The sequence below is a fragment of the Chroicocephalus ridibundus genome, chromosome 2 (genome assembly GCF_963924245.1).
Source record: "Chroicocephalus ridibundus chromosome 2, bChrRid1.1, whole genome shotgun sequence".
Classification (NCBI taxonomy): Eukaryota; Metazoa; Chordata; class Aves; order Charadriiformes; family Laridae; genus Chroicocephalus; species Chroicocephalus ridibundus.
In genome coordinates this window covers 143459572-143487504 of record NC_086285.1, presented here as the reverse complement: position 1 = coordinate 143487504, position 27933 = coordinate 143459572, and the positions used below count along the sequence as shown (strand labels likewise).

The 27933-nt window shown below is 45.6% G+C and overlaps 2 protein-coding genes across 4 annotated transcripts in view; one reads left to right on the top strand and one right to left on the bottom strand.

Annotated features, from left to right (window-relative positions):
- Window positions 1-19820, bottom strand: part of ESRP1 (epithelial splicing regulatory protein 1) — a 36493-nt gene extending 16673 nt beyond the window's left edge. For all 3 annotated transcript variants that reach the window (XM_063327206.1, XM_063327209.1, XM_063327207.1), the window contains exons 1-11: window positions 19410-19820; window positions 19075-19203; window positions 18086-18199; window positions 15864-15978; window positions 7495-7593; window positions 7342-7396; window positions 5183-5293; window positions 4958-5090; window positions 4832-4874; window positions 3066-3367; window positions 1324-1542 (exon numbers count right to left, since the gene is read on the bottom strand). In XM_063327206.1, the coding sequence (XP_063183276.1) occupies window positions 1324-1542; window positions 3066-3367; window positions 4832-4874; window positions 4958-5090; window positions 5183-5293; window positions 7342-7396; window positions 7495-7593; window positions 15864-15978; window positions 18086-18199; window positions 19075-19203; window positions 19410-19541 (1452 nt within the window). In that variant the 5' untranslated portion in view covers window positions 19542-19820. The remainder of the gene's footprint in view (window positions 1-1323; window positions 1543-3065; window positions 3368-4831; window positions 4875-4957; window positions 5091-5182; window positions 5294-7341; window positions 7397-7494; window positions 7594-15863; window positions 15979-18085; window positions 18200-19074; window positions 19204-19409) is intronic.
- Window positions 19821-25817: 5997 nt separating this feature from the next.
- Window positions 25818-27933, top strand: part of VIRMA (vir like m6A methyltransferase associated) — a 29193-nt gene continuing 27077 nt past the window's right edge. The window contains exon 1 of the mRNA XM_063327205.1: window positions 25818-25903. Coding sequence (XP_063183275.1) covers window positions 25841-25903 — 63 coding nt within the window. The 5' untranslated portion in view covers window positions 25818-25840. The remainder of the gene's footprint in view (window positions 25904-27933) is intronic.

Sequence of the window (27933 nt, the reverse complement as noted above, 5' to 3'; positions counted from 1 at the left end):
AGTTCTTCTAGTTTCATAGGGAAGAACAACTTTATCACCATCCTTTACACAGTTGTTCACGATCAGAGGGTTGAAACTAGGAATGGTGGGAGTAGGGAGAGCATGCAGAAAGATAAAAATCTAGTAGTCAGGGAAAAGCAGTATCTGGGGGCTGGAGGAACCCACCCAAAACATCTGCCAGCTTTGGGCAGGGGTGGCAGACAGCCCTCAGGACCGTACACACACATACCCACCCACCCCTGTTTCTTCCTCCAGGTTCTTTTATTACTGCTGGCAAGGGCTGATGCTACTGTAAACCCTTATTTGTTCCTCAACATCTACATCTCTTCTTAGCCTCTCCCAGCTTTGCACATTCCCTATAGGTTTTCAGCCTTGGCTAGGTGAAGTTCTTAGGGACACAGGAATCTCTTTAGATAGAGGGGTACTGGAATAACCATCGTCCCTTCTCCCTCCCCCGCCTCTGAAACGCAAAAGCCCTACTCCAGGACAAGTAGTTTCAGTTTAGGCTTAGTGTTAACGAAAACAATTTTAGAACCATTTTTATACCACAATAATCAGTGTAATCAGTGCAACCAGTCAGGGAATCTCTATAGAGTTAGAGGAGCTGCCATCTCCTCCTCCTAAAGTCACAAGATTATGCTGATAAAAGCAATCACAACAATGCACAATCCTTTGTCTAAAAAGTTTTGGTAGGAACTGCTTCCAGAAAACAATGGCAAAGATGTGACTGTTTGTCCGTGTCAATGAGCTGTTAATCATGGTGCTTAGCTGTCACTGTTTAAAGACAGCAACGACACAGCTGAGGAAACCCAAAGCTTCAGTTGCTGACATGCCATAGGAAATCCTGTCTCTAAAAGGCTGCAGTCACATTTGTCCTCAAATATACCTGAGGCACACTGTTCAGCACGGCAGAGGAAAACCGCTCCTTTGAGAGCTAACATTGCCTACACTTTTGTTTTGAAGATACTCCTCGCCTGGTACAAAAGAGGTTATGCACGCTGTTGAGCGGAACTCTTCAGTTTCAAGCCTCCAACAGTGCAGGCTCACAGCTGCTGCTCTGGGAGCACCAACCCCTCCAAGATTGTGGCCTAGCTTTAGGCATACGGATCTCAGTAACAGAAGCCACTCTAAAGCAAGTGTAGAAGCAGGGTTCAAATAAGCCAACTCGCCTACTGCCAGTAGGCTTTTAGAGGAGAGATGGAGGCCAATTAATGCCATTAGTGTCAATCCCAAAGGTGCTTCCCTACTGACATCATCAGAAGGACCATGTTTGCATATACAGTCAGTTGGCACAGGCTGGCTAGAAACATGGTGACTACCAACCTGGTGATTCAGTACCATGTGAACTCCATGGGTTCGAATATCAGTAGAAAACTCCCCCAAGAACTCCAGGATGTCCTCTATAGTAGCAGCATAGGGGAGACCACGCAAACGTATGCAGTCTCTGACGTTAGTGGGAGGCACAAATTGTTGAGGTAATACTGGAAGAATAGGAGGTGTCGGGAGAGGAATGAGAGGTGTGGAAGAGTACCTGTTCAGCACCTGTGCGAAACAGAAAAACAGAGAGGTTGCAGAAAGCCTCCTTACTCATTCTTCAACTCAGAGGAACTGAATGTAACACCAATGCCATCTGTTTGCACTAAGGACAGTATTTTAAGAAACAAGTGAGCAAGATCCTGGGCTTAAACCACAGCAGCAGTGCTTAGAATGCAGATGTTTCAAAGTAAGTCTTTGGATCATTCTTTCTTGAAAAAGATAATTTTGTTTTGGAGAATTTACTTGAACTGTTACACAGTTCTCAGAAGACCTCTTAGAGCACAAAACCTGTATTTCTGCAGTACTTCTATTGTTAAAATATCCCAAAACATCCTACCATTTGCAGAGCCATGGTTGCACTTCTACCTAAAAAACATCTCCTCTGCAAAACTTTAGGAGATTCTGGAAACTAGAAGCATATTTCACTACCAAACAGCCCTGACTTGAGATGCAATAGCCCATCAAGTAACATAGGTGGTGTCACTGAGACACAGTATCTGTAACAGAGTCATGCTTTGAGATTTTTTGTTACTAATTTTAACAGTAAAACCCCTGCCTGGTCAAGAGTTCACTGACTATTCAATCACTACCTTGTAACTTTCTCTGAGCAAGATTAAGTTTCATTTGCATTTATACAGGTGTCAGAAGATTTTGCTAAACAATGAAGCTTGTGAGAGCACTTGAGAAAAATAGAGTGACAAGAGTGAGCGTTGCAGCTATGCCTTCTCATCCTTACTGTCACCCTTCAAACAAGGCACTGAAATATCAGTATATTTGGGGGACCAGAGCTGCACCATTGCCTGGTTACAGTGTTATTGGTTAGCCATAATTTGCATCACGTCATAGAATCATGTTTAGAAGTAAGTTAGTGACCCCAACTGAAGCTCTACAAATCTTTGGAGACATACATACACAACCCTTTTAGTCCTACTTCCTTTCCCTGACAGCGTAACTGCAATTAATAGTCCATCAAGCCACATTAATGCAAGATGGGGCACTCTTCAGGCCTAGTTTCAGAGTCCTACCATCCTCTGCTAGGTAGCCAGTGCTGGCAGAAGATGGCCAAGACTTGCCTTTAGAGGCAATTCATAGGACACTTCAGATACATTGCTCTGAAGATGACAACTACATCGAAAAGCTCTGTTTTCTGTGCCAGTGACTAAAAATAAGTCTTTTAGCTCAAGAATTGTTGCTAACCCTCCTCCTGAATAGACCATCATTGGACTTAGACAAATCCAGTATCTGTAGTGTAAAGCACTAGACCCATATACACTTTCTGCCATAACTGCTCTTTGCAAGGCTATTGGAAGCCAAAACCCTGAAGGTTTGTATATAGGATGGCGAACATCTGTAAGATCTTACATTTAGAAGGAGCAAAACCTCATGGAGATTCAGACAGTACTCTTTCCAGCAACAGTCAAAGAACAGAAGCTTTCAAGTCATGGCCAAGCAGTATTTGCTTCCACTACTCTATTCCAATGTAGGAGTTTGGATTGCAAGAAGCCACTGTTTGTAAGCTTTACACCCACCTGCTGAACTTCCGCTGCAGTGCTCCTGAAGAGTTCAATGTACCTTTTCCCCAGCAATTCCTTATGCTTTTTCAGTGCATTTTGGGCATATTCCTCACAGGCAAACAACACAAAGGCATCCCCTGTTGGCCTGCTGTCAGGGTACGTGACAAACAGGACTCCCTCCTTTCCTCCTGTTACAGGGCAGTGCTGGCCAAAGAATGTCAACACTTCTTCTGTTGTTACGTTGAAAGGAAGACCTCGCATCCTCACAATCACTTGGTTTTCTTTTGACAAGAACTGCGCGACCTCGTTGGAAGTGCCTTTGACAAAAAGAAGTACAGAAGCAGTTAAGTCTAGGCAGCCACATAAAGTCATGAGCAAGTCTGGCACAGCTACCTCCTCCTCCCCACAGACGGTTTTTGAGCAGGTAGAACAACATTTGCCTCCAAAGTCAGCAAAAGATGTCCCACTTTGATAAACTAGAAATATGGTATAGGACACTTCCCATTACAGTCTAACAATGTTACTCCGTCATTTGGAAGACTCCTCTTTATTCAAAGGGAAAACAGAAAGTACTCATAATGTTCAGAGCCCAAGGAAAGTACAGTCAGTGAATCTCTTGCATGAGCAGTGTCTGTGCTACTGTGCACCTCACCTTTCTAACTTACGAATACCTTTGGCATGCTCTGAAGCCATAACTAAGTACCCAGACCATTGTGCTGGGAAACAAAGTTCGAAGGGCATGTTGAAAACAGCTCAGGAATCTCACCCTATCCTGATAAAATTGTCAGTCTGCCAATTCTGCGTTCAGTATCTCTAGAAGACTACTGGTGTTCATACTTATAACACCACCCTAACCAAAGCTAGCTGCTAACCAACTTCACATCTTAATATGGTCCTTTCACTTACAGCTAGCTCATTATGCAAAGAGGTGTGGTGGTGCCAGACATACGCCATTTTTCCCCAGTGTCAGTGTGCAATTTCTTTACTTCCAATGGTATAATTATTACCAAGCCTATCAATTAGCTATTTATTTGACAGCTTAATAGCCTCTCCCACTCTAAAACACCAACCTCAGACACCCAGTTAGTCATTTACAATCCCCAGACCAAGTCTCCATCAGGAACCAACAAGGACCTTAAGGTAGTGTTGTAGATACATAGCAGCTTATTGGATTTTAACTCAAATTCTGTACGCTTGCAGTCATACAGGGGACAAAAAGAGACCATGGGACAGTTTGTAGAGCAAGTTTTGCGGCCTTTCAATTCAAGGATGCAGGTACTCCAGTATTCCCCTTAAATAAGCATTCCCCCTAAACTCTCCCTTTAGTCAGAGGCAAAGATTTGATTTGAAGAAAATCAGTTCCATAAATCCCTTGTTATTTACACTGTGATATCTCCTTGCTTTTACGTGCAAGTCTCCACAGCAACAGCAGTCATATTGTTTTGAAAAACTACTTTGGCTTTGTTTTTCAGTAATCAATAACATTTAGGTCCCTTCAGTTAAGACAACGACCTAACAAATTAAGTTCATATGCAAGATTACCTTGCCTGATCAAATCCTTATTTGACAGGCTGCTTGAAAACGGCAAGAAGAGAAAGATGGACAGATAAATCATGGAACTCCTGGGACTGCTGCTAGCAGAATACATAGTAATCAACGCACCAGCCAACTACTTCTTCAAATATAGAAAGTGAAAGGCCACATCCAACAGGAGCAGTTTACAGCCAAAAGTTACAGATGCTGATGGAACAAACCCTCCCTTCTCACTCCCTAAAAATTACCTCCTGCAATTTTAAGGAAGTCTTCACCTGTTGCCTTGTATACCTGCGGAAAGAAAAGAGAACGTGTGATTGGCGTGCTATTTGCACCCCTGTTGAGAGGAGTATTTCAAAGTCAGTGTCACACACCTCAATGTACCGATTCCCCATGTGGTGCTTGTGCCTTTGTAGTGCTAGGTCTCTATGCTCTTCACTTACAAACCTCACAAGAGCTTCCCCATTCCTTCTACCTTGGGCATTGAGACAGAGTGCAGCACCTCCCCTGCGGGATTTAAATCAAAAGAGAGAGATAAAACTCCATGACTGACACAGACAAAGTACTACAAATGTAGAGGTAAATCCCGAGCTACTAACTTGGCAATATTTAGGCCTTTGAAGAATCTTGCTATGTCCTGGTCAGATGACTGCCACGGCAATCCTCTCGCTCGGATAACAGCATTGTCATCCACGAGTTCCATCTTGCTGCTGCAGGCACAGAAAGCGGGACTAATGCAGAGACACCTGCCCGTAACATCCACCACACACCACCCTCCCTGCTTGTCACCTGTGCTCCAGAGACAGGCTTCTGTCCCCGTTCCATGTCCACGGGACGGCACTGCCAGGGCAGTGAGGGCTAAGTGCCACCACCATCCAAAGCCACTGCACACGTCTCTCCTCAGGGAACACCTGCTCTGTTAAGCTGCCCCTTTCCCAGCTCCCCTTTCCTGCTTCACCACATTTGCCCCTTGAACTCTCGTCTCTCTGAGCGTGTTTCCAATTTACTCCCCACTCCTGACATAGCAACGGTTTGTGCTTCTCCATTGTCTGAACAGTTACTGGTATAAAATTAAGCTTGCTATTCTAATCTCAGCTAAGTGGAAGCTGAAGCGGAGCAGTTAGATGTAACTGAGGTTAGTGCTTATTATCCATACTGTGACAGTGTGGAAGAGCCAGTCACAGCCCAAGACCAAATCTGTTCAAGGTTATACTCGGCACACAGAGGACTCCTGCCCAAAGACTTTAGCCTGAACATTTCTTGTTCAGGCCATCACTGTGCTTCTACAGACTAATATAGCTACAGGCTACATTGGCTGCTTAGCATGGGAATAGCTCAGCCACAAAAAGCCAGGTTTAATTGGTCATTACCGCAGTCTCTTTTGTTCTCTTACATGTTAAAAGTGCCATGTAGAACAAAACACTTACAGTTACCCAAGGCTGCCTTTCTAGCTATTGCAAGGACAGGTTTTTGCACAGAAGAGACTATGGGATTGATTAAGCAGATGAAATGTTGTTCAGCAGCAGAGGACTCCCTCGTACAAAAGGGCTGTGGTATGTCCTGTTGTAGAAAGGTCATGTTTCTTGCTTAGATTTTAATTTCTCAGGTGGCCTTTCTGTGGGTGTCTGCCCCAAACTGTTCCCGCCCACCTGCTAATTCTATACTTCTCACTATCACAAATAAGATGGGAATCTTCCACTTTGTCACAGAATTTTGTTGGTGAAAGGGAAAAAGCTTAGAATGATGCTAAAAAATAACCCTTGAACTAATCTCACTGGGTACTTTCTGCCAATATTGTTGCATTCTTTTCTTGTTCCTTCTGGCTCAGAAGTGTGAACATCATCTACCATCATGACAGTTCCTTAATCTGGAAGGGGGGAGGTAAATAGTCATGCAAGATGGGAATCTAAGTAAGGTCACTTTAACACCAGCCTCTTGTGATATGCAGAGGGAGTGTCCAGCAAACCACTGAGAAAAATCTGTATTTGCACAAATAAATGCATGACTATGTTTGCCCCAATCCTTGGAAGTGTTCAAGGCCAGGCTGGATGGGGCTTTGAGCAACCTGGTCTAGCGGGAGTTGTCCCTGCCCATGGCAGGGGGGTTGGAACTAGATAGTCTTTAAGGTCCCTTCCAACCTGAACCATTCTGTGAGTCTAGGATTTAAAAAAAAAAAAAAAAAAAAAACCAAAAAAAAAACCAAAACCAACAACAACACAACAAATGTAGATAAAGTGTAGATAAAGCTTTATGTTTGAAACATATTTGGAGAGAAGACAATCATCGTAGCTTAAGCAATTTACTGTAACACAGCGTCTTTATGGAAATGTTTCTTCCTCATAAAAAAAAAGTAATCATTAAGTGTATTCAGTAACTGTGAAGCAAATTGCAGGAAAAGTATAAGAGTTAGCACCAATAGGCTTACTTCTGCAAAGTGCTTATGTTCTTTTGTTAATAGCACAGCACACTTAACACCCATTATAAGTACTTATTAGCAGAACCCAGAACTACCAGCAGCTAACAGGCAACACTGAAGCCTAGCAAGAAAACTGGCTTGCATCTGATCACAGAAGATCCGTTCCCTTTCCCACTTAAAGCATCTAATTTATTCCCACAGCAGTGGCAAGATAAATAAAAATAATGGGAACAGCTATTCGCAAATTTAGAATACAGAGAAGTACAGCTTATTTAAGTAGTCTCTTGGGCAAAAAAAAAAAGGGGGGGGGGTGCGCAGCAAGAAGAGGAAGAAGGTACTTACCAAGGCCCACTTTCAAATTTGTAGTTCACTCTTTCTGGATCTGAAAATCTGTGATCTATGAAATACAGTACGAGTTATTTTCCTTTTTCCTCAGCATAAAAGAGAGGCAGGAAAAAAAACCCCAAACAAAACAAGAAAGCAATAATCACTTACTATATGGTTCAGATATTAGTGTTAAAATAATATTCCCCATATCTTCAACTTGAGAGGCTCCATAGGGAAATGCTGGACTGTTCTTGTCAAGATTTAAATCTTTATGCTGGAGTTAAGTCAATCATTACCAAACAGATTTCTAATTGGCTTCCTGCTACAGCAACAAGCTTTCATGTTATCCTTGCTGGTAAGTTGCTTCTCAGGGGAAGATTTAATCCATTTTCCTGCTGGGATACATTAGCTGTTCTGCTTGGCCTCTAACTACTGCCACCTGCGGGAGCGTGAGGTCACTCCAGAAAGTGCCTGGGGACATGAGACCCCATAATAAGAACATATATATTTAATATGCTCATGCATTATTTATGTTTGACAGATACACTTTTGCATGCAGAAGAGACTGGAGTCCTGTCCTCTTTAATTAAGATCTTCTTTAATCTCTAGGGGAAGATTTGGGGAAGGAGGAGAAGCAAACCATTAACTAGAAGCTCCAGTAGCAGGGGGTTATACCACATGCTTTTTGAACAAGTAATCCCAAAGTAGAATAAATATCTTACTCACCACTTCGACAAAATTGACAAATGTCACCTTGTCTAAACTTTGCCTATTAGAAGTTACAACCCGGGGTTTTTTTGCTGTTACACAGAAGCATTTTGAGAATCTGGTAAGAGTGCACTACTGTATATAATCAAGAGACAAAACAGTTTGATCTGAAGGATTTTAGAAGATGATAGCAAGGATAAGCTCTCCTGCCAATGGAGAGCAGAAAGTGTTCTGTCCTGGAAAGACAGGCTATAGAATGAGCACATAAAAACCCCACCTTCATAAAGGAAGTCTTATTAAACTTGTGCGAAAAAAAGATGGCACGTGCAACTTGAAACAGAGTTTACCATGGTATTTCTCCTGCTTCCCATCATATTTGTCCCTCTCTCACACCAGGCTAGAGGACTGTAAGATTACTCGCAACTCTATTCCATCATTTATAAAGCAAATTTTTAAAAAGGTCTTTTCCATTCACATCTCCTTTTCTGATGAGTTTAGGGTAAGAAAGCCCAACAAGAACAGAACAAGAAGTGAAATAAAGCAGTCTGGGAATAGGACTTGCTTTTTTGACTTCTCTTATCACTTTGCATCAAGACTTTAGAGCAAAAGTGAAAGAGTTTCTTAAACAAGACCTGTCCTGGCTGGCGGTACAGTAATGAAAGACATTCAAAACAGTCAAATGCACCAACTATTTGCCCACGTCCCAGAAAAACCCCTACAATCAGACACATTTCAAATGCTCAAAATTCTGCATTTTGGTGTTCAAAAGCTGCTTCTCTGTCTTCTCTCTTAAAAGAAAAAAAAGCTTCCTCCACCTAGAGCTGAGCACATTTTGAGTTGGCAGATGCCTACCTGAAGGGCAGGGAACAGAAGAGCAGCTTCTGTTAGAAACAGACTCCACACACCACCTTTGCCACATCATCTCATCAACAGGGGAGACAGCACAAATTTCATTGTGAAATAAAGTTTTCCCTATTATTTGTGGTATGACTGCAAGTCACACCCACAAAACAGATTTTTAAATTATTTTTTTTTTACCTGTTTTTAAAATTTAACTGGTATCTTGTTGCGAGATTGTCATGTTTTAGGCTGGACTGACCACTGAAATGAACAAGGGAAAGGAGGAAGAGAGAAAAGAGAATTATGATTTTAGAAAAGAAACTAAGCTAATGAAATATTAATAAAATAATAAAAAGAAAATAATGAAAAATTATTACAATATATACAAAACCAGTATCGAGCAACCAGGACGACGATCTCATCACCAGCAGGCACTGGGGAAGTCCCAGACTGGAACTGGATTCATGAATGCACGGATGGGGATCAAACACAGATGAACTGACAGAGTCCTCCTCTGACACAGCCACTGAAGAAAGAGCCTGACCACTTTGATCCCTCAGCTTTTATACTGAGCTGTATACCCCTGTTGGTCAATTTTGGGTCACCTGTCCTGTCTGCTTCTCCCTGCAGGTGGGACCCCTCTACGCTTTTCCACTTCTGACCCTCCAACGGGGCAAATAAAGTTAGCTGACCTTGGTTGTTAGAGAAATAAGTATAAGCAGGAGCCTCTCTGCATAAATTAGAACAATCGGGTCTTATCTCTCTGGGAGCAAACAGCATCTGGACAATATGCTGTTAATTTCAGGGGGTCCAGATAGTTAGAAGATGCCTGGCTGCAAAGTAAAATTACTGAGCAGAAAATCAGTTCTGTTTTACCTCAAACCAGGACAGAGATGAAAAATAATTTCAACTGAATTAATGAACTCCTCTTCCACACCAAGAAAAGGAAAGCTGCCATGCCAACACAATACACTTTGAGGCTAATTTGATTTTGAGGCTTTGTTGGTGTTAAGTATGCATTGGAGTAGAGAAGGCGAGAGGATGGCGACATGAACATTTGAAGTTTAAGTGAATTATCATAGTTTTAAAAAAGAAAACTTCAACGAGTTATCCCTCCCCTCCAACTGCTTGACTAAATACAGTTTGCTAGCCTTTGCCATTACCCTCCCTCCTGGTATCTTTGTAGAAAACCAGTGAGAATATTAAATGGTTTTCTTAAAAATCAAGCTCAAAATCCTGAGCAAACCACATGCAAAAACCCTAAAGCACAATTTGAGAGACTATCGGTATTTATGACAACAAGAATCTTCTTCATTGGCGTATCTCTTCCCAAGCTGTACGCTCAAGCTTATTTCCTCCCCTGCCCCCTGAGGAAGGGGGGTTGAAAGAAAAATACTCCACAGACAGACTCCCTTGCAGAGATGGGGCTTAACTAGCACCACACGGATGTTTCTGGGCACCTTGTGTACCAGAGAAGTGCTTCTCCTCCGTTTCCTGACGCCCTTCCCCCTGCAGCATCTCACAGCTCCACGCTGTGCTTGTGCCGAGTCTCCGCTGCCCATCCAGGGAATCAGAAGCTGCTAAAGACACAGGTATTGGAACCCTGGTCCTGCCTGACTGTTTTTTAATGAAGATCTTGAAAATGTTATCTTTCCTCTGTGAAAGTCAAGAGAAATTGGGCAGGAGTTCCAATAGCTATTACAGCAGGGGCACATGCACAGAAACATGCGCTTGGCTGTTAGACTGTGCTGTTAAAACTGAAGAGATATTTCAATATTTCCCTTTTGCAGAGCCAGAGATCCCTACAAGCCATCAGCCGCTGGAGAGGGGAATGCAGCAGCGTGAAGGAGCTGGGAAATTTGAAGCAAGACTATCACACAAGGGAAAACAAACAACTCCCCCACTCTACGTTCATTTTCTTCAGAAAACATTTTCATTGACAACATTGATTAACAGGAGATAGTTCCTAAAAACGCCCTAATGCTGCCAGAAGTTGGTACCAGGTGTTCAGACACGGGGAGACAGTTGTGCCAAGGAACTCTAGATTAATACAAACACAGTGGGAGGGGAGGAAGAAAATCTTCAACATTAGCAGGAGTGAGAAATAGCTCACACGTTCGCCTCCGATTAGCTAGAAGCAAGGCATTTAGGTAAGACTGAAGAAGAAAATTGATGGCTTTCTGCGTATGTAAGGAGTGCATTAATAATAACGTTAACTAAGTGAAAACCTGAATTCTAATGAATAAGAAGGACTACATACGGATGGACTCCTATGAACAAAGGTACTAGAAATTATGGAGACTTGGGAAAAAGTTTTTAATGGAATAGTCTTTATAAAACCCACCCCTTGTTCTGTGAAGGGATAGGAGATCACACGTGTTTGCGTACAGTGATATTTAAAGGTTGCCTCTCCTGGACAATTGGAAAGAGTTGATTGCAGTGGATGAATCGAAGTTCACATTTAATGATGTGTTAGAAAACAGACCTGCCTTTCTAAAGCTACTATATGCAATAGCATGCACACATATATTCTAAATGACACTCCCAAATAACAAGGCAGGATGGGAAACAAGGAACTTCTTAATCTTGCTGCGTAGCTGCAGTACCACCTCCTGCAACACTCAGCAAGTTAGTAAGGGAGGGGGGGCATATTCTGTATCAGGGGTGCCTGTATAATATGAAAGAAGTTTCTAAATCTTTTCCTCAGATTCATCACCCCAGCCTCACCCACTGCCAGTGCCCTCCAGGACTTCTTCCCTCCCATTGTCTTCCATTTCTCAGTCTCTCCACTCCTTTCTTAACTATGGCAAAAGAAATACCAAACAACTAACTTAGTTCTGAGATGACATGACATGAACTAGTATTGCAATTGTATTCTGCGCTGATCCTCTTCCCCCTTTGTTCTGTTTAAATCTCTCCAGACAGAAGATTATATCTTTTTAAATACTACTTTGCATAAAGGTAATCTGATATTACCCAGTTCCTGGGTACTAGCACAGGAAATACAAATAGCAATATGCAAGATTCTCAGGTATTACCCAATAATGGGCTTTTTATTGCCAGAGTTAAACACTATTGTTTATAACTGTGCGCCACATCATCGTTTTAAAGACACGCAGCTCAAAACAAAAACAAAAACAAAAACAATCAAAAAAACCCCCAAACAAAACACAAAACCAAGTTTCGGTATTGCAGTATCCGGATCTTCTCCAGCACATGAAGCAGGCTGAAGTACACCTGTGTTTCTACTGACAACATCCAGCAGATACTCCTAGTAAGGAGTTATCCTCACAAAGCCAGTTCAGAAGCGAGTGGAGCAAACCCTGCACTGGAGGAAGCAAGAGCTATTTGCCATTTAATGGCTCCTGCACACCCTATCTTGAGGCAAAGGATGAGTCTTCTTCAGACCGAATGGGAATAGTCATGCAAGCTTTGTTCACTCCACCCTGAAGGCACTCACAGCGATGAAAACTGGCTCGGCAAGCTTTGCAAATCAAGAAGTGCAGCAAGTATGGGAGGTAGAGAGGGTGCAAGAGCAACCCTGCTCCTCTTGTACACTTACACATGTTTTAAAAAAAAAAAAAAAAAAAAAAGATTTCGACAGACCTGAGTTCCTTTCTCTGCCGGAACATGATCGCTTCTCAAGTTCTTTTTGTTACTCGATATTTCTCATTATTGTCCTGCTGTCAACTCTTACACAATACTGACTAAAGAAAGTCTGCCAGGAGACTGTCTCCTCCACCAAAAACTGGTCTGAGACCGTAAGTTAGGCAGTGGTAGCACTCACAGATAACAGTTACAACTAGTCTCAGTTCTTCCTCAGTCCCCCAAATTTCATGGCATTTTAAACATTTCCTTACCTTGAATTAAAAAAAATCAGTGGCTGTTCTTACATGAAAAGTGTAATTTCTTGAGTAGGGGGGAGGGGGGAGAATGTAAAGCTTTCACCTGAGCTCTTGGATTTGGAATGGCTTCACTGTACTACACAACTTCAAGTAGTTTGCTGAAACAGTAAGTCCCATAAGTGCTTTCTAAAGGAAGAATAACCCAGCCAATTATTCAGTTTAATATCTCTATTTTTTTTTCCCCAAGATTTAAGTCCCATTACTGCTTTCTAGAGGAAGAATAACCCAGCCAATTATTTGGTTTAATATCTGGATTCTCTTTTTTTCAAGATTGTGCTTGCCTTGTCTGCAAGAAATACATAGCAAAGCACCAACTATCCAGTGTGTGTTATACACTGGAATATGTATCTTGAGTGATTGTGCAGTAGGAATTTATCTCCCTGACTGTTGGGAGCAATAGGGTACATTCCCCATTTGCCTACAATTTGTTGTTTAATCAAACATTACCCTTCAAAATGAAAGCTTTTAGAAGACTGTACAATAATACCCAGCTTTCCCAACTCCTTCATATCACAGGTTTCTTCTCACTAATCACAACCATCTTACATGCAGGTAAATGGAGATATAAGTACATGAAGGGATGTGCCCCCCTCCCCCTCAAAAAAAAAAAAAAAAAAATCATTCTGCTCCTGCCAGTTTGCAAATGTGGTTCTTCTGCATCTCTAGACAGTACCCTACCTCTAAGCCAAAACCTTCTAGCCCCACCAAATGCTAATGAACCTGGCCCAGCATAGTTTGTATGGCATGAATCGTGGAAGATTCCCCTCATGCAGCCCCTTTAGCCGTGGCGTGGAAAATCTGCACTTTCTACAAGAATAGCAACAGTTGGTCAGACCCTGCACAACAATCTGCAACTTCATTTCAACCTACTCCATTTGTTTCTGTGTCCCCCGCCACAGCATATCCACTTCTAATCCAAGTTACTTTTCACTTAGACATTTTGTTTTCTTTGCTACATAACTGTCTCAAGAGGAAAGTAGTTGTCCTGCTTCCATGGAGGAAAAAATAATAATAAAAAAAAAATCTCTGCACAGAAGTGTTTGAACTAGTCTTTAGACTTAGCACCTGCTTCAAGAAATTTTATTTTTTTTTTAATCCCAAGCACGTCCGAACTCTCCAAGTGCAATTAATTTATACAGCTTCTGACACTAAGGACAGATTAAGTTGGCACATTTCAGCAAGGTGAGGAGAAAGAAAGTTATCATATTTGCCAATAAAAAGACGACAAGTTATTTTACCTTTTTGGTCTCTGCATCCTCTACCCCGAACAGTTAGAAAACAAGACAAACCACAAAGGTTAATATAAAACTAGAATGAAGTTATTGATGTTTATATCCCTTAAGACTTGGATGCAGAATTCGGACTCAAGCCGAGAGCGTTTGGATAGACTGACCAAGCCTCTAGGAACTCAGAGGAAATACTGTTGGCAACTGCCAAAACCCCCCACAGATGGAACTGACTCTTTAGGGGCTTCCTGACAGCTGGGTAACGCAGGGTGGTCTGCTCCCCTCTCCCAGCAGGCGGGGAGCACACAGCCTGTCACTGTGCCTTAGCTGACCGGTGACCCTCCAGGTGGCTACAGTCGTACAACTATTCCTCAGTGACAAGACGTACCACCAGACATTCACACGAGGAGAAAGCAAAGGCATCTCTCCAAAGCAGTCGAAGTAGCTCATTGTCTTTAACTAACTTCTCCAGCTCATGTCAAAGCATTTTTGACCATAATTTTAAGAAGTCTTCATCATCCAGCTTCTAGATTATGCAACAGAAGCATTTATTTCGCTTTTCTACACAAAAATTCACACTGCTGCCCTAAGCGTACCGCTTTGCTTCAGAGTAGGAGGAGAAATGACTTCTGCCCCTTCACAAAGGGAGATTAATTTTAATTTGCAGATGGCAAAGCAGAGCAGACAGCCTCCAGCATTCAATCTTATGAATAAACACAAACACACAAAAAAATATCCACACATACATAGACATTTTATGCTCCTCGACACAGGTACAAAGCCCAGGCAATACTAGTCTGGCAGTGAAAGGCCAAAATAATTCGGAAGCCACAGACTTTTGAGTCTGAAAAATACCAGCTCTTAATGGCAACCACTCGATGGACGCAATAAGTTAGTCAGAGGAAAAAAGTTATTAAAAACAACAGCAACCACTAGTAAAAAAAAATTAAAAAAAATACTCTTAAATTCTTTTATCCCTTCTTGCTAGCTAGCTCTTGTGGTCACTGCTTCAATAGGTCAGTAGGGAAGTCAAGTGTTTTCCATGTTGGTGAGTACGTTTGAGATGAGGACTGGAGCCTGCAGCAGGAGGAAACTGCCAGGGAAGCAAGGGGGAAGGCACAGCCAAATAATTCACAGCCCCAGTTTCATCTCTGGTAATTAATTGAACGTGGCACGCAAACAAAACCGAGCTAACACTAGTAAAGAGCCAGACAGGACTAGGTTATAGACCACTTAAAACTACTCAGAAAGTAATTTTAGACATCCCTATCACTAAAAATGGAAACTGACTGCATCTTATTGCCAGCCCAGCCGCACCTTGCAAGGTGTAACATGTACAGCTCCCATGAGACTGAATACCACGCGTGCCAACCGCATCCCTACCCTAGGTCTACTCCTGAATCAAAGATTCACTACAAGTTCACAGCAGGAATAACCATTCCCCCTCCTAAAAATGTAGATGGACTCCCAACATTCACTCTTACCTAAAAAAAATTAAAAACTAAATATCTTGCTGATGCAATGAGCAGCCTCACAAATTTAATGTTAGGGTTCGTGTCAGCATTTTGAACAAACGTGCCAGTTACACTAAACTGTGATGTTTAAAGAGACAAAACTAAAAAGGTAGCAAAGAAAATGTACAGAAATCAAGAAAAAAATACAGGGTTTTTCCCATGGGAGCATGCATCCTTGTATGTTTTTATCTTTATGTTTGTGAGAAAGCTCAGTACAGCTACGAGTCACTCATTAAAGTTATACCGCCCCTACACACGTGTTGCCAGCATTACTCACGCATCTCCGTCCTAAAATTCAGCCAAAGCCGCAACAGCAGTGCACACCATCGCTGTTAAAAGGATACATTCTTTCATGGCTGCAACATCGAGTTTGACAACTTCGGGTGAGCCAGGGCAACACTTCTTGAACTCTTTCCGCAAGTCAAAAAAGGAGTAGAAGCATTCAGGCAGTAAAATATTCTGTAAAATGACAAAGTAACTGCTGTCAGCGAGGGCGAGTTTAATCTACTTTGTCTTTAGATACCAAACTTTCTAACGATTGTCTTATAATGGGCAGGAAACACAAACAGCTTTTGCTACACAGAAACTCACATAGCTCTTTATAGCCACATAAGTATGTTTATAAACTTTTTTGCTTAAGCAGCTTCCTCTCTACATGGTTTAAAGAGAAATGTGCTTTTTCACTGCCAGAGAAACATTTACTATTATTACTAGCGCCTCAAATCCAATATATACGTAGGAGAGCAAACTTCTGCTATTGCAACATTTATCATCAATTCTTGATTCCAATTTTAACTGCAAAAAGCCAGAGGGCATTCAGTTCAGTTGATGGAGCCAAGCAAATTTTGCAAGACTAGCAGAAGACGTTTTGCTTTATAGTCAAGGCTGAGTTTTCAGAGAATAGTCACACTTTAAATATTTATTCCCTTAATAAAATAAAAAGTAAACAACAACAAAACCCACCCAACTGCATGCAGATGAGGGTTTGATATGGGGCAGAGGTTGTCAAGTCTATGTGTGGTAACGGCTTTAATTGCAGCATACGAAGCCAGGAGCAACTTATGTAGCCCACTGGAAGTCAATAAAACCCCTTTTGCCCCACCGCTACATCTAGCACATGCTTTTAATTTTTTTGTGGGGTGAGAAGGAGAAGACACGGAGAAGACTTTGGGGCAGCTGTTTAAACCAACACAAACCCCTACTCTTTCAGTTAGCTCTTCATCCCAGAGCTTCCCCACAGACACAATACTTCATATTCTAGTTGGCTGGCTGTTGCCTGCAGTGCCTCTCTAGACCAAAAGTAAGGTCTTTCCATGATTTAACAACTAGTTGGCATCTTAGCATTATAACAGAATGGCAGGATGCATGAAAGCACATTTAGGGAGCCCAGAGAAAGAAGTTTAGGTTCTAAAACAAGTTCTACTTTGACAACATGAGGGTTTATCTTAGCACACGGACAGGTGCATTAGGCAAACAATACTCTTTAAAGACAAACTCATGAAAATGCGGTTGTGCTTGCCAAGATTTCCTGATCTAGTTTTAGCATGGCTATTTTTCTTCCCCAACAAGAGATCAGGTTCTGTACTTCACTGACATTCAGTTGGAACAGTTGATGCCAATTCATTCTCTGAATACCAGTGAGCTGCTAGATTGATTCAGGCTGGGCATCTTAAGAGAAATAAATATATTCTCAAGAGCCTAGTAATTTCTGCCTATCTGGATTTTAGTGATCCCCCACCCCAACCTCAGGATTAGGGTATTCACCAAAGAACTATTACAGGTCTCATAAGCATCTGGTTTGCTTAATCTATGGGTAGCACAGAGCAGCAAATCAATAAGCACAGAGATCAGTTGCAAGGAGAGGAGCAGAACAGCTCAGAGCAATGCATGTTCACAGCAAACCACAAAACAATATCTTATTAATATTGAAGCACTTATTTCAGGACTAGAGACTCGGCATATGGCTGCAACACTATCACTAGTGAAAAGTAGGCCGGTCATCACAACACTTAACGATTTGGCAACTCCAAAGATATAGAAAACTGTAGACTATGGGACTAGTCATCACTCATAGCCTGCCTCAAACTACTGTTCAGCTCCTTACAAATAGGAGCACCGCCCTTGAAGCGTCAACTGAATACACACAGATTGAAATTTGCTGAAGCTAAAGGTGAATGTAAAATTTCAAAAGGCACTTTATGATTAAGGTGGTTAGCTATTTGGCAACACTTCCAAATTCCCACTCATTAACCCATTAGTAGCTCCTACAGCTACTAGGAGGAGCTACAAGTACTCTGTCAATGCATTGCTCCTTTCTCAAACACTTAACTAAGAAAATGTTCCTCGTGATTTAACTTAAAAAGGCATCTCAGGGATACATTAACACAGGACACTGTCTATGCCTTCCACATGGACAAACTCTTTAGTCTGGTAAGCATATTAACATATGAGCGATGTTTGTGCTATGGTTGTGTGGAGGCATCCTCATACTAAAAACAAGTTGATCAGTTTTGCAAGAAATTATATAAAGCACGCCAAGAGTCAAACTTTAGCTACAACTACATACCTTTTTGGAAGCTTCAGGGTGCAGAACCTGCCTAATGTGCAACTGTCCATCAGTACAGAAACAGAAGGAAGTACCTACACCAATGTTCAGCTCATTGCTCACGGACTGATTAAACTGAAAGCAGGAACAACAAAAGACATACATGTAAAAGACATCAGTGGCTGTGCTAGGCAGTGTCATCAGTTGGTAACATGCTATTCCTAGGCAGTGGGAACATGGAGCGGGAATCCATTTCTGTATGAGCCTAGTCCCTTCACTTCTGTAGATTTGTTTCGTGCTAGCTAAGCACACGAGCACTTTTCATGATAACTATCTTCACAAGGAAATTGCCCCTTTCCTCCACTTCTAACGAGAGGTGGCCACACAGAGAGCCCACATCGCAGAAGAAAAAAATCATTTTCCAGGAGCATTGGCAAGAGCACTGCAAGGAGTTGTAAAGCTGGTTGCAGAGCGCTGAGGCAAAGAAAGAGCCTTTCAGGCAGGGCACTCACGCGTATTGTAAAGGAGACAGGCTTTCAGCCCTACCTTCAATGAGAATCACGAACACTTCCCTGTTTATCTAGAGGCTTCAGTACCGTCTCCTTCCCAGGACTGATGAGCCGCCACAGCCTTAACTGGGCCTGCCACCACCCAGCCTTTTCAGGAGGCACCTAAACTTGGCCTCTTCTAACACTGATTGGGGCTCACCTTCCGCTGAGGTTCAGGGTCCAGCACGGCAGGAGACCACAATAGGGGGATGTCTGACCCTGAGCTTCCTCTCTTGGGGTTCAGTCCCTCCCAAGGTGAATGAGCAAAAGGCAAGGGAATAACTCCCACAAAGCTCACCACAGACCAAGCTGCTCGGCCCACATATCTGTGGTGCCCCTGTGCCAGTCTCCACTACCCCAGTGGTGGTGGTGGAAGGGATAAATGGATGATAACACTGCCTCTACCCAACCGGGAAGCCCCCAAGGGAGACCAGCGCCCAGCAGCTGGTTATGGGGTATCACCTGTCTTAATGCCTGCTCCAGCGGTGGAGCCAGTGCCAAGCTCTCCGCATCCACCTGGGTGATCTCCTGGCACTCAGCCGTCAGCTCCGGGTGGTCAGGCCGGACCAGCACGTCATGCAGGTGCCCCAGCTCCAGAGAAAACAGAGGAGGGGCAAGTCAACTCCCCAGGCTGGAGGTCCCCACCTACAGCACCGTCCCCTGCCCTCCACCACAGCCTGCTCCAGCCCGGGGCACCCACCACTGGCCCAGCGCTGGGGCTGCCCCGCCGGTACCCATCAGTGCAGGGGCCAAGGGAAGCAGCAGGTCGGGGTGCTCCCCCCTCGGGGGAAAAATACCTCCTTACTCCTCAGGTCGACCACTTTCCACAAGAGCTGGAGCAGCTCTCGCTCATCGGAGCCCAGCCTTGCCCCGTTGGTGCCCGCCGTGGTCACGAAAAGGATCACCAGGTAGTCGGGAGACGCCGTCATGGTGCCACCGGGCCGGTGGAAAGGATAAAAAAAAGGGGAGAGAAAGCAAAAAAAAAAAAAAGGGGGGGGGGAGGGGGAAGAAGAACTAGGGAGGAGGGGGAAGAGAAGAAGCCAGAAAGTTTCCCTGCCCGAGGCGCTTCCAAGCGAGACCCGAGCCGGCAGAGCCCCCACCTGCAGCCCCGCTCCCCGAAGACCTGGCGCCCTCTCCCACCCCCCCCACCCCGTGGTTTTTCTGCCGGGGCGGGCGGCGGCCGCTCCCACGCCGGCTGCAGCCCTGGGAAGCGCGCAATGGCTGCGGGCCCTGCTGCGCGGGGCCGCCGACCTGCCCGCCCCCGCCCCGCCCCGCCCCGCCCCGCCCCGCCCCACGTGGGGCAGGTAGCGCACACCTGGCGCTGACCGCCCATTGGCCCCGCCGAGCGGGACGTGGCAGGGGCGGCGGGGGGTGGTTGGCGGAGTGGGGGGCCGTGATTGCGGGCGGGGTGCCGGGGCGGCGGTGGCTGGGCCGTGCGGAGCCGCTCTGGGCCTGCGAACACCCTGCACCGGGACGGAGCCTGCCGGGCTGCGGCTCCCGCCGTCGGGGCGCACTGCCCGGGAAGGAGCGGTTCCTCATCGATGGGGCGGCGGAGGGGCCGCCCACTCCTGCCGGGACATGTGGAGGGCGGGCGGGCGAAGAGGGCACTTCGGCCCGGCGTCCGCCCGGACGGAAGGGGAGGGCAGACGGTCACACCGCCCGCAGCCACCCCTGCGGCCTCGGAGCGGGGCGAGCGCTGCCGTCGGGGGCCGCAGCGGTCGGGCCGTGCGGTGGCAGGGAGCGCGGCGGAGGGAGGCGGGCCGGGAGCAGCCGCTGCCGGGGGAGCCGGGCGGGCTGCGGACGGCGGAGCCTCGTCCTGTGCCGCGCTCCAGGCAGCGGCACGGCAGCTCCTGATCCAGTCCCGTGTTAAGTGACCGGTTTGGCTGCCGCAGCCTTCCCTCGATGCGCTGCAGTGACTTTGGTGCGTGTAACTGCAACCTCCCTGCTGGTGATCATCGCTTCACTGTGAAATTTATGTTTTAAATGCGTATTGCTCAAAACCTGATTTTTTCATGACATGACTGAAAAGGTCACTGAATGTAGGGTAAAAAAGTCACGCTAACTTTCCCCAAGGAAATCCTGTAGTGCACCTAGTTCTTTAAGATCCTGGGTGTGTATTTCCAACTTCTTTCTCTAATTTTTTACTGAGACGATGGTGCACACCATGCTTTTCTCCATCGCCGTCCCTTGTGCTGGTGCAGGTTCACAGCTTGCACCACCTTTTATTAATACATACACATTTGTTGTTTTGGTAGTGTTATGGTTTGAAGAACCCACAATAATTTATTTTCATTTAGACAATTTTTCTATCACCTGATGACCCCTCTCCACCCGGGAAGGGGAATTGGGAAAAAAAAAAGGAAACCAAAGGGTTGAAATATAAACAGATTTAATAGAATAAGAGTAGATAATTAACATTATCATAATACTAAAGAACCAATATTGATCCCGATACCAATATAAATATACGAGGATTATACTCAACCAATTCTATCAGCAGGAAGCTGTGCGGTCCCAGCAGGGGACAGCAAGTGTGGGACACTGCGAACACTACAGCTTTGGGAGGAAGGGAAAGGGCTCAGGGGTCTGGCTCAGGGGCAAGAATCAGGATCGCAGCCATCATAGAACAGGAGAAACTGCTCAGCAAACTCAGCAAGCTTTCTAATTTACTTTGAATGTGGCATTCATGGTATGAAATAATCCCGTTGGCCAGCTTGGGTCAAGTGCCCGGGTCTTGCTCCTCCTCATCCCTGCACCTGGCAAGGCTCAAAAACACTGAGACCTTGAAACTGCATCCCATAGCTGGCTATAAAGTAAATATTTTCACAATTCAGACACTAGAGTCTTCTAAAAATGCAGTTTTCCCAAGCATTAGAAGAGACCTTACCAAAACCGTAAAATTACTGAAAGATAAATTAATCCCATGTCGTTCACCCCAGGACAGGCAGGCAGGGAGAGGATGTGTTTCACAAGTGCTGGGGACCCAGCCAGCCATCAACTGGTCCACAAAGCACCCGGCACCCTCATCCTGCCCTGCTGCAGGTGGGTGCCGTGTGGGTCTCCTTGGAGGGACTGCCATCAAAATCCTGCTTGATAGTTTATGCGCTTGAATAGACAGCCTTTGTGTGATGGAGGGTGGCTGGAGTAATTTTTTCCCTTTTTCATATAAGATTTCAAAAATGGCATTCATTGATAGCACACACTGCAATTTGAGGGGTAAAGATGGCAAATTAATTCCTCCCATTTTTAAAAGCGTTAGCTGAAACTGGCCATGTGAATCTGGCCTCAGGAAACACCCGAGCTAATTGTGCCCCTTTTGTTGGAGGGTTAGAGCGCCTTTGTGCGCTCTAACAAATTTGTGCATTTGTCTTCCAACTTTCTGATGTGTTGAGCAAAACACACATGAAGCGGAGCACTGGGGTGTGTGTCCTCAGCAGTGGCTGCAGCTGATCTGCACACAGCATCCGAGGAGCAGGGTTGGTCCTCACACAGGGAATTTGCTTGGTGACCTTTGCCTAGCCTGGAGTGGAGGGATTCGAGAATTTCTTTGCACAGTTTCCCTTTCAGGTCTTAGTTTAGTGCGACTTCTCCTTAAAAAAAACCCCAACTTTATACTTCAGTTAAAAAGTCCACAAGTACACTTCTGAAATATCTTCACATTGGAGTGTGCCAGGCAGTGCTTGCTTGGTTCGCTGGTCATCTTTCAGTGAAACTTCATCATCCATTCCAGCCGGTTTCCGTCTCAGTCCCTGCTTGGCTTAGAGATGCCGCCCTTGTCTCTGTGACAACGATTTTTGGATGGGTACCTGTTCATTTACTTGTGATTTGTTATGTTCTGACTTATGCATTTCTTTATTTCTTCCCTCTTATGCTTTATTGTCCTGTCCTATCTTGTCTCTTTCCATTGGGGAATCCATCAGATTCCCCACCTTATTGCTACAGCAGGCTGCCATTACATATAGTAACCCCTTTCATAGGTCAAGGTGTACCCTAAAAGTATTTTTAATTCCCATTACGTCTTCTGCGTTCTTGATTAATCCGTGTTTTATTTAGTTATTTATTTTGGAAGCTGCTCCCTGCTAATTGCTACTGTAGTGCCATTACCTTTTATTTTTCTCTTTCTTGGGTAACACATTCCCTAAAATGCCTGTTTCCCAGTCACAGTTCCCATTCCGCCCTCTCTCTTTCATGCCTGCAGTATCTGGTCTGACAACACGCACCAGTCGTTCAGGTTCCTGTGTTGTGTTGCCCGGGCTCCTGGTGTTTGTGTACTCCTGTTGCAGCTGCTTCTCCCTGGCTGTTCCTTATCCCTGGGCCGGGTTAAGCATAGTCTTTGCATGAAGTGTCACCTTCCAGATGACATCAGTGTTGTTACCTACAGGAACATACTAGGGCACTTTGGGGCATGACGACCTCTCAAGGCTCCTCCCACCACCTTGTTGCTGTATTTCTCTCCTCTGATATTCCTTCTGTTTCCTGCCTGCTGTCCATCTGTCTGATTTCCAGCCCCTTTGCCAGTCTCAGTGTAACTGTTTCTCTCTCCTTTATTTATTAGTTCTGGTTTCCCACCACCTTTTGTGCCACTTTCTGTTTTAGGACATTTCTGAAACTACTGACACCTTCCATTATGCCAAGGAGCTGGTCTCAATACAAACCCCTGACCAACGGCAACAGACGTGTGCCCTCTTATTTATTTCCCCCATGTTCCTGAAGCTTCCTCCTCTCGCTCATCGACCCCCTTTCTTCCAGTTTATTTTGTACAAAGCTGTGATTTTGCACACCTCACTGTCTGCAGGTTTTCCCACAGCCCTTTCAGTTCTGCATCTCCCACCCTGCTTTAGTCTTCTACAGAAGGGTCTTCAATTTACCCCAGCACCACCTGTAACTCTGTTATCTTTTTCCTGCACAGAACTTTGGTCCATGTCAGGTCTCCCATCTGTATCACTCTTCCCCATCAGTGTTCGCGTTTTCTTTCAGAATATCAAAGTTTTACAACTGGAATGGGAGAATCAGCAGAGCTGTATCATTTTGTTGGAATGCGTGAATCATTACCACCAACTGTTTTTTTTAATCTCTCTAAGATAATTGCTGCTGCTACACAAATTCTCTTTTCTCCACTTTCATCAGTTACTCTCCTGATCTCTCTCCCGATACCCAAACTGTTCCCTGAAATTGTGCAACTGGGTGTGACACTCAAACATTTCTGCTTTACCTTGCAGCAAAGAAATGCCACTGACTTGTCAGCCCAGCCATATGCTGAAATCAATGACACTGCATTCAGAGCCATCTGAATTTAATCCTGCAAAGCTGATTCCCCTCACATCCACAGCCGTAGCTGTTACCGGCAGCAACCGAGCCACTGCAGATAAAAACGCAGGGCTGGAATTCCCCTGCTAGTTACTGAAGCTGCTCGTGCTAGATGACCTGGTTGCAATACTGTTCCAGGCCATCCCAGGAGAGAAGTGACTGCATTCTGGTTGGGATTGTGTTCCTCCAGCACAATGGTTCGTATAACTATGCCCATGTTTGGAGTAGATCTGCAAAGCTACTCGCCTAGAAGTCTCCTAAGAGCCCATAAACATAACCGAAATAAGCCATGGCAAGTGTCACAAATAGCTGTAAGGCATTGTGCTACTTTAGCAAAACACATATAAAGTTTTTTGGTTTTCTGCATAAAAAAATTATATTTAACTCCAGGAGTTTAGATCTGTTTATCCATCAGGACAAGACAAGGTCCCAGCTCGGGGCAAGAATAAGAGCAGCCAAATCTGCCAGCTTGGCCAAAGAGGACCCTTGATTCTCAAATTCTGAAATATTTCTGTGATGGGATTTGCAGTATTTTAACTACATCTGTTGAAATAGTATAAAGAGGCAGTACCACGCTTTCAGTGGATGCAAAGGCAATTCGAGTCGATGAGTCTCCCCTGCACTGCCATGCAACTCCTCTTCAGGTGTGCCAATAAAACTGGTTGTAGACCTGCACGTTGTGGCTCAGCTCCCCAACACGCAGTGCGGGGGGGGGACAGGAACTTCCTGAACTAGTTTCACCACTGAAAATGGATAAATGGAACCACACCCTTGGTTAAACCGATGCAACGTTTTCTCTTGAAGTCCAACCTAGAGGACTGCTACTCCTGGAGCAAATTAAACTCTGGAGCACTGAAAGAGCAGCAAGACTAGCTATGAAAACAAAGGAGGGACTTGCCAATTCCTGGTGTGCACACAAACCAGCTCATTTCATTAAGAAGCTGTTCTAGAAACAAGACGCTCAGAAGTTGTAATTATCACCATTACGGAAAGCACGTATATGTGGCTGGGGCTCCAGCTGGCAGTTCAGAGACGTTACACATCCTTTTCCAGACTTCCTCTGAAGGCACATGGCACAGTTTTACTGTTATAGATGTAGAGCTTGTACACAAACTTGTGTAACCACACAACTCTTGCGCAAGATCAATTTCACATCATTCTCCTGGCCACGGGCTCACTTTGGCTTCATGGTGTCTCTAATGCATGTACAACTTAGTTGCTGTTGCAGAAGGGCACTGGATGCTAAGCAAGAACATCAGGAGCTGCGGAAAGGTTGCAAGGAATTGTTCTACATGTACTTGAGAGAAGCGTCAGTTTCTTACATCCGAAAAGAGTGAGTTTTAAACACGGAATGGCTGCAAAGGAAATTTCCCATGCAGGACCGAATTTAGTCAGCGTTGAGCCGGAGCTGAATCTTTTAAAATCAAGCAGAAGCGAGGTGTGGAGCAGACCGCAGCGGCGCCCAACCAAGTCCACGGCAATGCCCAGCGGGCTGAGTCTCCAGAGAGCGGGGGCACCGCCGCGGGCAGCCCCCTTCCCCCGCATCTCACAATCTCAACCTGCAGCGACCCCGCTCCCGCCGCCCACCGACCCGCAGCTTTCCCTCCGTTACGCAGCCCGCGGCTGAGGGGGGAAACCCCGCCCGGCCTCCCCCGCTCTCCTTCCCCGGGCCTTTGCTCTGGTCCGGTGCGCTCAGCCTAGCCGGGGAGCCGCGGGGAAGGCAGGTCCGGGGCCTCGCCCGACGCCCGCCGGCCCCGGCTCTGCCCCGCCTCACAGCGCTGAGGGCAGCGGAGCAACGGTCGCCTTCGCGCACCGACGGTCCCCTCGCGCCGCCGCCCCGCCCACTGCCGGGCACGCACGGCGGCGTCCCGGAAGCGCTCGCGCCGCCGCCCGGAAGCCCTTCCCCCCGGGCCGCGCCAAGATGGCGGTGGACACGGCAACCGAGCTGCTGTTTTTAGATACGTTCAAGCACCCGAGCGCGGAGGTAACGTGGCGGGGGCTTTGTGGGCCGCCACTTCTCCTCATCTTCCTTCTTCTCGCCGCCTCTCCGGGCTGTGGGGCGTGGAGTGGGGCTGGGGCGAGTGGGGCTGGGGTAGGCCCCGGCGGCGGCCCTCGCCTCAGCGGGTGGTCGGGCGGGAGGGAGCAGGCCCCAGCCAGGTGCCCGCCGAGCCGGGGGGGGATCTCTGGTCCCTCCTCGCCTTGCCCCCGAAGCCTTGCTCGGGGCGCGGCGCTGGGCCCCGCGGTGCGCCCAGCCCAGTGCTGTGCTGGCGGCCCGGGGTGCCGCGGGCAGGGGGCTGAGGGAGGGCACGGCGGTGGGAGAGGGGCGAGGGTTTAGAGGTAACGGGGAGGAGAGGCTAGGAAACAAAATCGTTAAAACTCGTTCCAGAAGCCCATTGTGGAGGAAGTCAGGAAGAGAGTCATACCCAGCCGCTCGTGAGATACCTAGTGTTTTTCTATAGCTAATGAGGAGGAGGGATGTTTATGCGTATGTGAGATATTCCTTTAGATTTATACAGTTGATGTGCATCATGAACAAAATTAGTATTTTTATCTTGCTTTAGCAGTGGGAGATCGTGCAAATATTTCACTTCGAGGCTGTTGTGATTCTGAGCATCCTTGAAGCTGCTTGTGTGACCGCAGGTTTGCCCAGGGCTCAACCTGTTGTATGCTGTTCAGGGAGGAAGAAGGGGACCATTGAGGGAAAGTGAAGAACGTAGTGTAACCTGAGAAAGATGTTATAGAACCATGGAGTATCTCAACTATGTTCATGGACAGGCGTTAGGGAAAGAAAATGAAGTATTCTGAGCTGATGCTGCGATTAAAAACAAACAGGAAGTTTTTCTGGAGTTGTTTCTAGCTGCAAGAATCAGGGACACCCAAATGTGTTTTTAATTCTACTATTTAAGGCATATTTGGGGACAGGAAATGCTAGCCACTGCTGTTCCCCTGAGTAGGAAACACTAGCCACTCCTTTTGTTGGGTGGAGCAGCCCTGAGGAGAAGGACTTGGGGGTGCTGGTGGGTGAGAAGCTCAACATGAGCAGGCAGTGCGCACTTGCAGCCCAGAAAGCCAACCGCATCCTGGACTGCATCAGAAGAAGAATGGCCAGCAGGTCGAGGGAGATGATTCTGCCCCTCTACTCCGCTCTGGTGAGACCCCACGTGGAGTACTGTGTCCAGCTCTGGAGTCCTCAACACAACAAGGACACGGGCCTGTTGGAACAGGTCCAACAGAGGGCCACAAAGATGATCAGAGGGCTGGAGCACCTCTGTTATGAGGACAGGCTGAGAGAGTTGGGGCTGTTCAGCTTGGAGAAGAGAAGGCTCCAGGGAGACCTTATAGGGGCCTTCCAGTACCTAAAGGGGGCCTACAGGAAAGATGGGGAGGGACTCTTTTATCAGGGAGTGTTATGATAGGACACGGGTTAACGGCCTCAAACTGAAAGAGGGTAGATTTAGATTGGATATCAGGAAGAAATTCTTTACTGTAAGGGTGGTGAGGCACTGGAACAGGTTGCCCAGGGCAGTTGTCAGTGCCCCATCCCTGGAAGTGTTCAAGGCCAGGCTGGATGGGGCTTTGAGCAGCCTGGTCTGGTGGGAGGTGTCCCTGCCCATGGCGGGTGGAACTAGATGATCTTTGAGGTCCCTTCCAACCTGAACTATTCTGTGATTCTGTTCCGCTCCAGGACAGTATGTTCTCTTATTGAACATTTTTAATTGTGTGTCATGTTTTCTGACACTTTCATTCTCACCAGTGACATTTTCCAAACTGGAATCATATTGAATTTTTATTAAATAAAAAATCAAAATGTATTTTACATGTTGCAGAAAAGCCTTCTTTATGTTATACTAATTCTTCAGCTAAGTGGATCATGAGTCTTGCCTTGGAACTTGCAGTTCTTGAAAAGTACTTCTGAGTTTTCTAATTAAATTATTTATTTGGCTTAGCTATGCAGTTTAATGCGTTGAGCAGTTCTGATGTAGTTATTTTTTAAAATTTTTTGGAGGGAGGGTG